The 12,138-nt window shown below is 38.6% G+C and overlaps 1 protein-coding gene across 1 annotated transcript in view; it reads right to left on the bottom strand.

Annotated features, from left to right (window-relative positions):
• Positions 1 to 12,138, bottom strand: part of clasp1a (cytoplasmic linker associated protein 1a) — a 110,514-nt gene that overhangs the window by 50,645 nt on the left and 47,731 nt on the right. Inside the window, exon 8 of the mRNA XM_052142484.1 lies at positions 12,022 to 12,092. Coding sequence (XP_051998444.1) covers positions 12,022 to 12,092 — 71 coding nt within the window. The remainder of the gene's footprint in view (positions 1 to 12,021; positions 12,093 to 12,138) is intronic.

Below are 12,138 nucleotides of genomic sequence, written 5' to 3'. Positions count from 1 at the left end.
TTCTGAGATGCTATTCTTCTCACTACAATTGTACAGAGTGGTTATCTGAATTACCGTAGACTTTGTCTCTCATCAACAAGGAATTTTCATCCACAGAACTGCTGCTCACTTGATGATTTTTGTTTTTGGCACCATTCTGAGTAAATTCTAGAGACTGTTGTGTGTGAAAATCCCAGGACATCAGCAGTTACAGATATACTCAAACCAGCAGGTCTGGCACCAACAATCATCCATGCGATTATCTAATCAGCCAATCGTGTGGCAGCAGTGCACAAATTCATGCAGATACGGGTCAGTAGCTTCAGTTAATGTTCACATCAACCTGCTACCAATGCTATTCTGAGATGCAAGTTGGCGCTGTTTTGACAGCACTAGGGGGACCCTAGATTTCCCTCTTACGTTCTCTCCATTTCTTTGGCTCTTACTTATCTCTCGCTACTCAGGACAATGCGCAAGTCTGACAACTCCGGTTTGAAATCCATCCTAGCTTTTGTGAGGGGGTCATGATACCTGAGACTTCATAGTCGCAGCGCAAAAAGATGGAAGAGTGCATATGAGATGCTTGATAAATGTCAAAGGCAACAGCCCCGCTATTTAAACCACTTTACTATCAACTGTGCTGCTGAGGAGAGGCTGATATCTGCATAATCACAGAAGCAGGTATGTCATCCTGAACCAGCAAATTGTGTTATAGTTAAATCTAAAATGAGTAGGCTTAGCATAGATTACCTTTAATTAATAATTAAATACTATTAAATACAAATGATTAACAATGCTTTCAACAAAAAAACTTATTTTAATATAATAAGCTGAAGTATTTAATAGTGTTTATGTAATGTAACTCATTCAGACTTTTGAAAATAGCTGTTAAACAAAAAGCTAAAAGGGAAAAAAAGAGTTCAGAGTGAGTGTATTTTATTTAACAGCTTTCTTTGACTTTTCTTATTTATTTGAATAATTAAAAAATAAATGTGGTTCTTAATGGGTTTTGTTATTGTATCTTGTATTTATTTTATTTATTTTTTTGATGTAATGCACTTTAAATTACCATTGAAATGTATATATAAATAAACACGCACCTTTGAATAGTAATCGAATCGAATCATAAGGCCAGTGAAGATTCATGCCTCTATTCCCTTCCATCAGATCATTTAAAATTGTAGCAAGCAGAATGTATAACAGAAATGAATTTGGATGCCAGCGTTGTTCCCACTCAGACTCCCCAACGACGGCAAATTGAAGAAACTTCTTTATCTATCTATGACATAACCATATGCGGCCACAATTCATATTACCTGGTGACAGATGTCATAATGAATAATGTGGCAATGTTACTGTGTCTCCACATGGCTGGCTCAGAATCTGCTTTTGTATGCCATCCCTTATAATCCCCTGCTTTACATGTTCAAAGATATTTTAATCTCATGCCATGTTTTTTCTCTCCATTCACTGTTTTTTTTTTCCCATCAAGCTTTTAGTTTAAAATGTTTTCAAATGGTCTGTTACAGTTACAACCTCACTCTGAGTTTTTGCATTTAAATAATCCTACAATAAAATGGAATATGAAGCTGTATCTTGACAGTACAAAACACAAGCAAAATTCAACAATGTTCAAGCCTGAACGGCTCATACAAAGGTGGATTATCACAGTATTTCAAGGTGCAAATAGTATATCAAGCCCTCATCCCACTGAACAATAAACTCCTAGCTAAATGCATTTCATACGATGTTTTCCCTCAAACAAATCCCTTCAGGATTTTTGAGTATGAATAGAATATCCTGATTCTATTTCAAATATCCTTAAAATATTCTAAAATTGAGCATTTCTGCAGCATTAAGCAGCATTTTCACTTTCAGTGTGGCAAAAGTGTCAAGTAGACTCAAGAATAATTCAAAATCTTTCTGCCAAAGTGCCAGAACACCTAAAACTTTAGTGAACCTAAAGTGTCAAAACAATACTTGATATCCGGTGCACCAATAAATAAAGACAATATGTTAGAATATGTCGGATGAAGCTGTAATGTTGTTGTTAAACACTTTGACCCTTTGAGGGCATTCAATAAAAGGATTTTAAAAGGTTTGCCGTACACACATGCCAAATTTCGAGCCACCAAAGCAAATGTAATGGTATTCATCTCACATTCAGTGCTTTATATGAGCTAAATTAGCTTTTTTTGAGTTTTTAAGTGGCCTGACTGAAGCCTAGTTTTGATCCGCTCTGCTCTATCCTATTGTATGTATCTCAGGAGTGCACATGCATCATCCGGGCTTCCCTTGATATGCGTGCCCAAGAGATTGGATAGCACAGAGTGGATAATTTGCACAAGTCAACCGAGCTTCCATCGATATTGCTGCACAGACCACAGAACTTATGTGACCCAATTGAATTCTACTGAGATTTTTTTACAGCACTGTGGAGGAAGTAAACATCACAAACAGCTAGACTGCCCCTAGATTCTGAACAGCAGTGACTAGGAAAAGAGACAACACTGTGACATATATGGCAAATTAAAGGTTTTTCAAATTACACATCATCACCCTTACTAAAATTAATCATGATTTATCAGTAGTCAAATTAATTGGTATTTGACAAAAATGTTTCATATTAAAATATCTATTAGGTGGAATGTATTTACTTTTTCTAACAAAATGTATTCCTAACAAATCTTTTTTAAGAAAAACTAGCAACACTGACCTAACCACAGTAACGAGGAACCATCCATGGTTCTTACCTATGCTCATGGCATTGCATTGTAATTATGAGGGCAATTATAAAGGGCTTTAATGTTTGAACCTCCCTCCTCCTTTTTCAACATCTATAATTCAAGCATTTATTTGGACTATGGTTACATAACTGCTGTAAGAGAGCGTCAGGTGTGTCAAACTAATACATCTACATGACAAAGGATATAAGAAGCTCTTTCAGGCACAGCTGGATCTCAGCAATCTAGGCAATAAGGTGTTTTAAAGCAGAGCATAACTAGATTATTGTATATTCATACAAATGTTCATGACTTTTAAGATTATATGAATTTCCATTACTTTTCCAGGACTTTTCCATGGCCGTGAAAACCCTGAAATACAGTTGACAATGAGTCTGTGTGTAAAACGTCCAATGAACACTTCGATATGTCCACAATTGTTATCTTTCATAAATCATTGTATGGCAGATCACTATTGACAGTCAGTATTATGATCATTTGATATTGATGTATCAGTTGTAGCTGGAACTCAAGCAGCTAGCTGATCTCTCAATTTGCTTCATGGTAACAGTTAGCTTTGATTTGAGATCCAACAGATGCAGGCCTCTGCTGGTTTACATAGACAGAACGGCTGTTGTAACAATATGCTCTGTAAACTCCCTTAATTGACCTCACTATTATAACACTGCTGTGAAGATCAATCTAACAGCATATTATATATTCAATAAATAGGAAATAGGCCTTGGAGTAGAAATGGCTAATCTGAATCAGGCTTTTGGTAGTGCAACTTCAAACAAAAATATTCGCTTTTTATATTTTATTTAAAAAAAACTGATTTGATAAAGGGCGTAAGGATTTGGTTTGATTTACATGAATTCACGATTCTAAACTCTCACAAAACTTTGAACAAAGCCTGAATCATGAAAAATGTGTCCATGATTTCCATTATCGATAATTATAAATGTTATCGATTAGTTGTTGCAACCCTAATTTGTAGATCTGGCAACATGTCAAAAGAATGGATATGAATGATCCAGTCATACTTTAAGGCTTTGGTTGTAACAAAACTGCCTTTACAAACACACCTGTTGAAGGATAAAGCAAGTCATACATGTTTTGGACAAAATGAGGTATTGCAGAATAAAAAGTTTTGAGTGAACTTTCCCTTTAATTGAAGGTGTGTCAGCATTCCTATTGCTAATGCCAAACTGGCCCAGTGCAATGTTACTTTTACTGTATATGATCCACAGTCTGTAGCCATTCCTCGGCATCATCTACCATAATGGCACCATACTGTATAATTATGGCCGTGCATCTGTGCAATTTACATGTGATGTTTCTAAATTCCGGAACCAAGACAGAGCCTAGGATGTGTACAGTATGTCAGTAATGTATGTGTCATGTCATTGTTATGTTTTTCCCCAAGGACTCTTATTTTGAAGTTTTGAAGAGACTCTTAGTTTGAAGTTATTTTTATCTTCCTGTTATGTCTGTCTTTCTGTCCATTGCCCTAACTGTATCCCAGGTGTTCCTCATCTTCTTGTTTCCCAGGTGTTCCTCGTCTTCTTGTTAGCCCATGTGTACATATACCCTCTTGTTCTTTCTTCCTGTGTCGGTTCTTGTTTGTATGTAGTGTGTGATTAGCCAGAATACTACTGTAGAGTGTGTTTCTTTTAACGGCATCTTTGTATTCTCTTCTTTTGTTTACAATTAAAGTTCTGTGTTTGGATGCTCACTCTCATCTCTTCTCTTCACTTCACACACCATGACAGGATGGGATCGATTCATATTTATTTAGTAGGGTGGTGATGAGATGGTGATAATATTTACTCTACTGTAGTTACTCACACTCACTGATTCAGAATTGAGCAGTGTCTTCTCAAGGGGACGAACCCCTGGAAATGGCCTTAATCTCCCTGACACTAATGTTTCGTGTAGAGTCTGAGAGATGTGTCATTTCAGCTTGGATTTAATCTTTCCGCATAGCCTGCCAACTTCAAACGAAGTGTTTTTATGGCTCTGAAATCAGATTTTTCACTTGCCGCTGCAGACAGACTATGTTTCATTTAGTTATTTGTTTACTGGACAGACATAGAACATACACAGACCCATAAAAGGGTAAATGTCATGGAAACATGTCCACAGGGCTTTCACAATGATGAAATTTGGCTGATGAATAATTCTAATTATGAAGATTAGTTGTCATATAAATGGTCATACTAAAGGTGCATTGTGTACTTATACATATTCAAATTAAAAAGTTATTTATTCATATTTAACTTAAAATACCTATATATGATTTCCTTTAAGGCTTTAAAAAACTTGGAAAATATTGCACAAGGGTAGAATTACTTGAAAAGTAATATTTAAAATATTGAAATATTTAGATTTATTTAAATTATGTCTTGCTTTTTAGTCAACTTTACATTTACACTGTTATTTGTGCTACCTAGCTAACCTGAATAATATATTATATTATGCAATAGTAATTTATTTCCAATATTCGCTTAAAATTCCCTCATTTTGTGATAATTTAACAACCCCCCAGGATGGGTTTTTTGTCACTCGATGGTCATTTTTATTTTTATTCAAATTGCTAAATTTCTGCTGCACTATAATAAAAATGCCAGTAAATGAATGATAAAAAAAAAAAATTCAAGGCAGATTTGTTTTTACATTTATGGTAATAAGAATGGGGGGTGGTCCTTAATTGTCATAAAAATATTGTCACACAGTAAAAACAATTAAAAAAAATTTATGAAACCTTAATGGTCCTAAAACAGGCTAAATTGTATTTATGCAAATTCATTGACACAATACTAGCCACTGTGTCAAGTGATAACTTCCTTAAGCTGCTGATTGGACAGAGATGAAAACACAGCATAACATGTCCTAGTGTGTCAGTATAAAAAGCTCAGAATACAAGCGACATATTTACATAACAGTGCTGTAGGACATGAACTCTCTCTTGTCCTCACACACACACACACACACACACACACACAGCCCTGATCTATTAATCTCACGCTCAATTCAATTTCAAGTGAAAGACATGATTTAGATGTGCACATCCTATGGGTGAATTAAGAATTTCAAGTAAATATCCTGCATATTAAGATCTCAATCTCTGTTTTTAATTTCCCCTCCAACTCTCTGATCACTTCCTGCAGTCTCTTAATACAAACACATGGTGCTCTAGGCTCACAACCTGTTCTCACAGGTACCAGCAGCACTATGTTGACAAGTGATACTAGCAGTGAAGGACCAGACTAGGACACTAGAACGACTGAAGATTATGTTCGATTAGGAAAATGAGTCCAAGTTGTATCACTATGGATTCCGAGAGGGGGGAAGAAAACATGCTGTCAGTTGCTATTAAAGAAAGCAATGGGGGTGCTATTTGGGCATTCTGTTTCATAACAATCTGACCATTCCCAAGCACTGTTTTTAAAGGTGAAGGGTGTTATTTCTGTGCATCTAGCAGCACAAAACAGAATGGCAAAAATAAAGATTTTTAAACAAGTTTCAAACACTCTCCACATCTGTAATAGCTCGGGCGAGAGACAATGCAATGGCCAAAGATGATTCCCCGCCCAAAGGTCTCAAGATGATTGATTTATTTGTCAAGTGCACGCTTAGTCAAAGTTATCCAAATTGCTAATACAGTTACAATTTGTGAATGCAATGCAAATCAAGAACAAACAAGATACAAATTGTAACAGAACCATTTTTTGTCACACTTGTCATAAGTCTAATTTATGCATATTTAAACCATTAGAATTTGAAAGATGATAAACTTTATTCTTTAAAAGTGTATGGCTAACAGCTTTCACGGATGCATTGGCTTTACATGGCAAACAAGCATTAAAATCTAGCCAAAGAGAACAGAAAAGAAGCAGAAGACAAAAAAATATATTCAAATGTCATGAGTTCATACGGTATCAGAAAAAAAGCAAAACACAAATACACAGAAATACATGCCATCCCCTAGGGAAGAACAGCAACTGGAGGTTTAAGGCCACTAGAGCCCAACACTTCTTTCATATTTCTCTGACATTAAAGCTGCCATTTCATTCCTTTCCTTACCTTCTCTGGTTGTCATACAACAAGCGTCTCTTCAATTCGCATGGAAAGACTGCAAACACAACAAAGCTCTGGCTTTTTTTTTACAGTGTCTCTCGCTCTCTCTCTGGTCTCCGCCCCTCCCTCCCTCGTTCCCTTCCTGCTGCTTCGGTCTTGTGACTTGAACCAAGAAAAAGCCACCCAACTCTTTCAAATAAAGGAATTAGAAAGCATATCCCCATACAGACACAATCAACATAGACTGGATCTTTGACTGCTTGTTTGTCGATCATTTGTCATCTTATCAAAAACCTTTTAATTTTTACGAATTCTTCAAAAAAGTATTTCGTACAGCAAAAGAAATCTCAGCACATTCTGGACTCCCTGGCCTTCACATAACAGATTTACACAAAATATTAGCGGTGCAAATGACAGAAATATCCTGTTATATAATGCTATTTATATTACTGTGGAGACAGCACTTATTAAGAAGAAAATGTTTAAAAGGAAAGACGGTGAATCAAGCTAGAACTACATGTCAGTGAAGTTATATCTATTCTATTTATAAATTGCCATTTTAATCAATTTATTTAGACATTTATTAAATTCAAAATTAAAGGTGTTTTATACTTTATAAATATTAAATACATTATAACTCAATAATAAATACATAAATATAATTAAAAAAGTATTTATATTTATTATCATTTATTTCAGCCTTTATGGCCTCTTTGTTATTGCAGCACAGTCAAAGTTGTACAAGGTTGTCAAAGGAGAAAGATCCAACAAAATACCAACAACAAAACTAGTCTCCTGGTAACCAGACAGGAATCAAGACAACTTACACAGGTCTGATGAAGGTTTCTCAACACAGTGGCATGTAGTGTAGCAAGTTAATTTTGTCTCGATTAAGTATTATAGTGTGTGTCTGCCAAAAGCTGCATCATCTGTAAAACTCCTACAGCTCCAATACAATGCCAGCAAGGTTCATAACAAATTACTTTATTTACAATGATGTGAACCAAGGATTGCCTCCAAGCATTTTAATTTCATACGCAGCATGACATAATGCTATAAAATAAATCAGAATTCATAACGAGATAACAAAGTGAGTCCCTTTGACAGTCATATCAGTAACCTTAAAAAAGCTGTTTTATTCCACACAGAGAGGGTCACCACATGGAGGCCGCCATTTTAGGATCACATGACCAGCTGAATACTGCTAGCATAATCTCAGTAACCACTCTGTTACTGGATGCTTTCACTCATGGATTAAATGTATCATGGCTGACTGTTAATAGTGAATTTATACAATGGCATCCATAACTCAAAACGTTTGCGTTTGAATTATGCTGCATCCACGCCACTAGGTGTCAGTGTAAGTCCAAGATGACATGCAAAAAAATGTGTGCTCCTTTAACTAATATTTTTACAAATTTGAATGGGGGTGGTTTAACTGGAGATGCAATTCTCAAAATAATTAAGAGATGCAACTTCTTGGAGAGTGCTTTTGCGTGATGATAATTAGCTGTGGTTAACACTGAATAACAGTCAGCACAGCACAGTAAAATCCTGTGCAAGATGTTTCATCTCTTTAATGAGTTATGATAAGTCTCTTTATGTGCTGCTGTTACAGCAGTTAAAGTGCTGAATCAACAATACATTTCGAGAGGATCACTGTCGGGCATGAAATCCTCTGCTATGAGTAATGTTACCATATATGTTGGTAAAGTCTTTCGCTGATTCTGAAAATGGTGGAAGAGTTTAAGAGATGACCAAAAAGAGATGATCCTCAAAAATAGACATTTCAAATATAGTGAAAAACCTTAAGCCACAGATGCTGGATTTCAACCACCCACTGAAATGCAAAATGTGCCCAAAATGTGCACTGGGCCGCAAGGGAGAGCAGGAGGAGGAGGTGGAGGAGAGAAAGGTTGTATTCAGACTTCCCTCCTTCTGTCTTTCAAAACAAATATGCTTTATATCAGTGTCTGATGCTGACTGCAACTGTTGTGCCAAATCCTACCCCCAAAGACTCAGTGGTGGTGGAGATGCTGTTCCCGATCCGGACTGACTGAGCTCTCCCAGTCAGGAAGTCCAGGATCCAGTTGCAGAGGGAGGTGTCCAGGCCCAGCAGGTTCAGCTTTCCAATCAGGTGCTGAGGAATTAATGCGTTGAATGCTGAGCTGAAATCTATGAACAGCATCCGAACGAATGTGTCCTTTTTATCTAGGTGGATAAGGGCCAGAGGAGGGTGGTGGCGATGGCGTCATCTGTTGAACGGTTTGGACGATATGCGAACTGTAGGGGGTCTAGTGAGGGGGGCAGCTGGGTCTTAATGTGCCTCATGACGAGCCTCTCAAAGCACTTCATGATGATGGGTGTGAGTGCAACGGGACGTAGTCGTTGAGGCAGGACACTGAAGACTTCTTTGGCATGGGGATGATGGTGGTAGCCTTGAAGCACGTTGGAACGACGGCGCTGCTCAGAGAGATGTTGAAGATGTCGGTAAGAACATCTGCCAGCTGGTCTGCACATCCTCTGAGCACTCTGCCAGGAATGTTGTCTGGTCCAGCAGCCTTCAGTGGGTTGACTGTACATAGAGTTAAGTCAAACTCACATCACCGCATCGTGGTAAGACATAGCACCTGGTCGATGGGAGGTGGGGTGGTCTTCCTCGCCACCACGTCGTTCTGTGCTTCAAACTTAGCGTAGAAGTCGTTCAGCGCATCTGGAAGGGAGGCATCTTTGGCACAGGCAACTGATGTTGTCCTGTAGTTGGTGATGGCCTGGATGTGACTGTGAATTCTCTGGGCATGTGCGTGCTTTGCCTCACTGATGGACAGTTTGGCCCTTGCTGTTCTTAGGGCAGCCTTGTCGCCTGCTCTGAAGGCGGAGTCTCGGGTCTTCAGCAGCACACGCACCTCCGCAGTCATCCATGGCTTCTGGTTGGAGCGTGTGGTGATGGTCTTGGAGAAGGTGACATCATCAATCCACTTGCTGATGTAGCTCATCACTGATGCTTGGTAGAGTCGCCATATGTTGCAGCCTCCCTGAACATGTGCCAGTCAGTACACTCAAAAGAGTCCTGAAGAGCAGAGATGGCTCCTACTGGCCAGGTTTTCATCTGCTTCTGGAGCGGTTTTGTGCGTATGACGAGCGGTCTGTATGCTGGAATTAGCATAACAGAGATGTGGTCTGAGTAGCTAAGGTGGGGGCAGGGCTCCACCCGGTATGCGCCTGGGATGTTTGTGTAAACAAGATCAAGCGTGTTTGCCCCTCTCGTTGCAAAGTCCACATACTGATGGAATTTAGGGAGCACTGTTTTGAGATTTGCATGGTTGAAATCTCCGGCGACAATAAACAGTCCGTCAGGGTAAGCGTTCTGCAGTTCGCTCATAGCCCCATACAGTTCACAGAGCGCTTCTTTAGTGTTAGCGCTGGGGGGAATGTAAACTCCGGTTATAATAACAGTGGTGAATTCCTGTGGTAAATAAAAAGGTCTGCATCTAACAATCACAAGCTCCACCAGTGATGAGCAGTAACTAGATACTAGCATAGAGTTATTGCACCATTACGTGTTGATGTAAACACACAAGCCACCACCGCGAGTCTTACTGCACAGAGCTGCATATCTGTCGGCACGAAACGAGGCGAGCCCGTCTAGCTGAATGGCGGCATCCGAAACTCTGTCGCTGAGCCACGTCTCTGTGAAAACAAAGATGCAGCAGTCTCTAAGCTCAAGCTGCGTAGTCTGCTGGAGTCGGATGTAGTCCAGTTTATTGTCCAGGGAGCAAAAATTTGAGAGCAGGATAGATGGGAGAGGCGGCCGGCTAGGGTTTGTTTTTAGGCTAGCATAGACCCCCGCCCTCTTGCCGCACTTTAGCTTCTTTGCACACCGCTTCCGACGTCCCCTACCCCAGGCACCGGCATCAGGCGACGCCGAGGACAGGAGGCCTGGTTTCCGCAGCCAGCCGATTTCGCAGCAACTCCTACAGATCATCATGCAGCTTGGTTGTTGCATGAATCTCATATTTTAACAGTGTCTGCGATGGTAGACACGAACACCGGTTGCTCCGATGTCCATGTGCCATAAAAGTCGGGCTAAGTGACAAAAATAGCACCATTTTGGATCCGGAGTGACCGCTGCGTGCTACCATGCAGCCATCTTGGATCTTCCCTTGGATCTTGGATTGTCTGGCAAGAGGTACAGAAGAATTCGGGCCCTCACAGCCAGACTGTGTAACAGCTTCTTCCCCCAAGCCATCTAACTCCTCAATACTCACACACACGTGTCCTGAGTTGCACTTTAATTATTGTCACTTTATACCTGGCTGCTACCTCAATAACTGCTATGTCCATAGAACACTATCTCATAGTATGCTATGTTTACATTTGGCATTTTTAGAAACTGACATCTTTTTGCACTACTGTGTACTTGTCGGCGCTGCACTGTCTCTCAGTGTGCCTATTGTCCTGTTAATTTTATTTTATTTATTGTACTGTCCGTACTTTTTGCACACGTTTGCACGTGCACTTTATATAGGCATGTTATTTTGTCTGTGTAGACTCATGTGGTTCTGTGTTTGTCCTATGTTGTTTTATGTAGCACCATGGTCCAGGAGGACTGTTGTCTCATTTCACTGTGTACTGTACTAACTGAATGGTTGAACGAATATAAAAACCACTTGACTTGAGTGTTTTGACAGTTCAAAACATAATTTTCTAAATTAGTATTTTTTTTCCTGTAAAAATATTGAAATCTTCTTAAAACAAGATAAATGTACTTGACAAGCAAAAGACAAATTGAACTAAATTTTGTGAGGTTTAATCTTAAAACAAGAAACAACTATTTGCCAGTGGGGTAAGAAAAATAAACTTAATTCAAATGAAAACAAGTTTATTTTTCTAACCCCACTGGCAATTTATTTTATTTATTTTTTTGTGCTTGTTTAAAGCATAAGGTTGACTAAATTGTGTCAGATTTCTCTGAAAACAAGACAAAACATCCTATGCCATTTTGCTTGTCATGTAAATATTTCTTTTTTTAAGAATATTTTTATATTTTTGCTGGAAAACAAGACAAAAGATTTTGGCAGTGTTACTAAAAATGTCTTTCAGGCTTTCCTATTGTAGCTGATCAGATAAATACACTCAAAATTAAACAACACTTCAATGCTGTAACCATGACAAACATTGACATCATAGACAATTTCATAGAAACTATGGACATTTGAATTGAATATATAGCTCCTACCTGAACCAGAGGAGGGGATCATGTTCCCGGATCTTTGGACTTCATCAAATTTGCTGAAAATTACATTCAATCTGTATTGAGATGAGAGAACAGAAAAAAGCATGTCAAACCTCAAAG

Source organism: Xyrauchen texanus, chromosome 14 (assembly GCF_025860055.1).
Source record: "Xyrauchen texanus isolate HMW12.3.18 chromosome 14, RBS_HiC_50CHRs, whole genome shotgun sequence".
Taxonomy (NCBI): domain Eukaryota; kingdom Metazoa; phylum Chordata; class Actinopteri; order Cypriniformes; family Catostomidae; genus Xyrauchen; species Xyrauchen texanus.
Note: the sequence above shows the minus strand (reverse complement) of the source record. Positions and strands in the feature narration are given on the sequence as shown.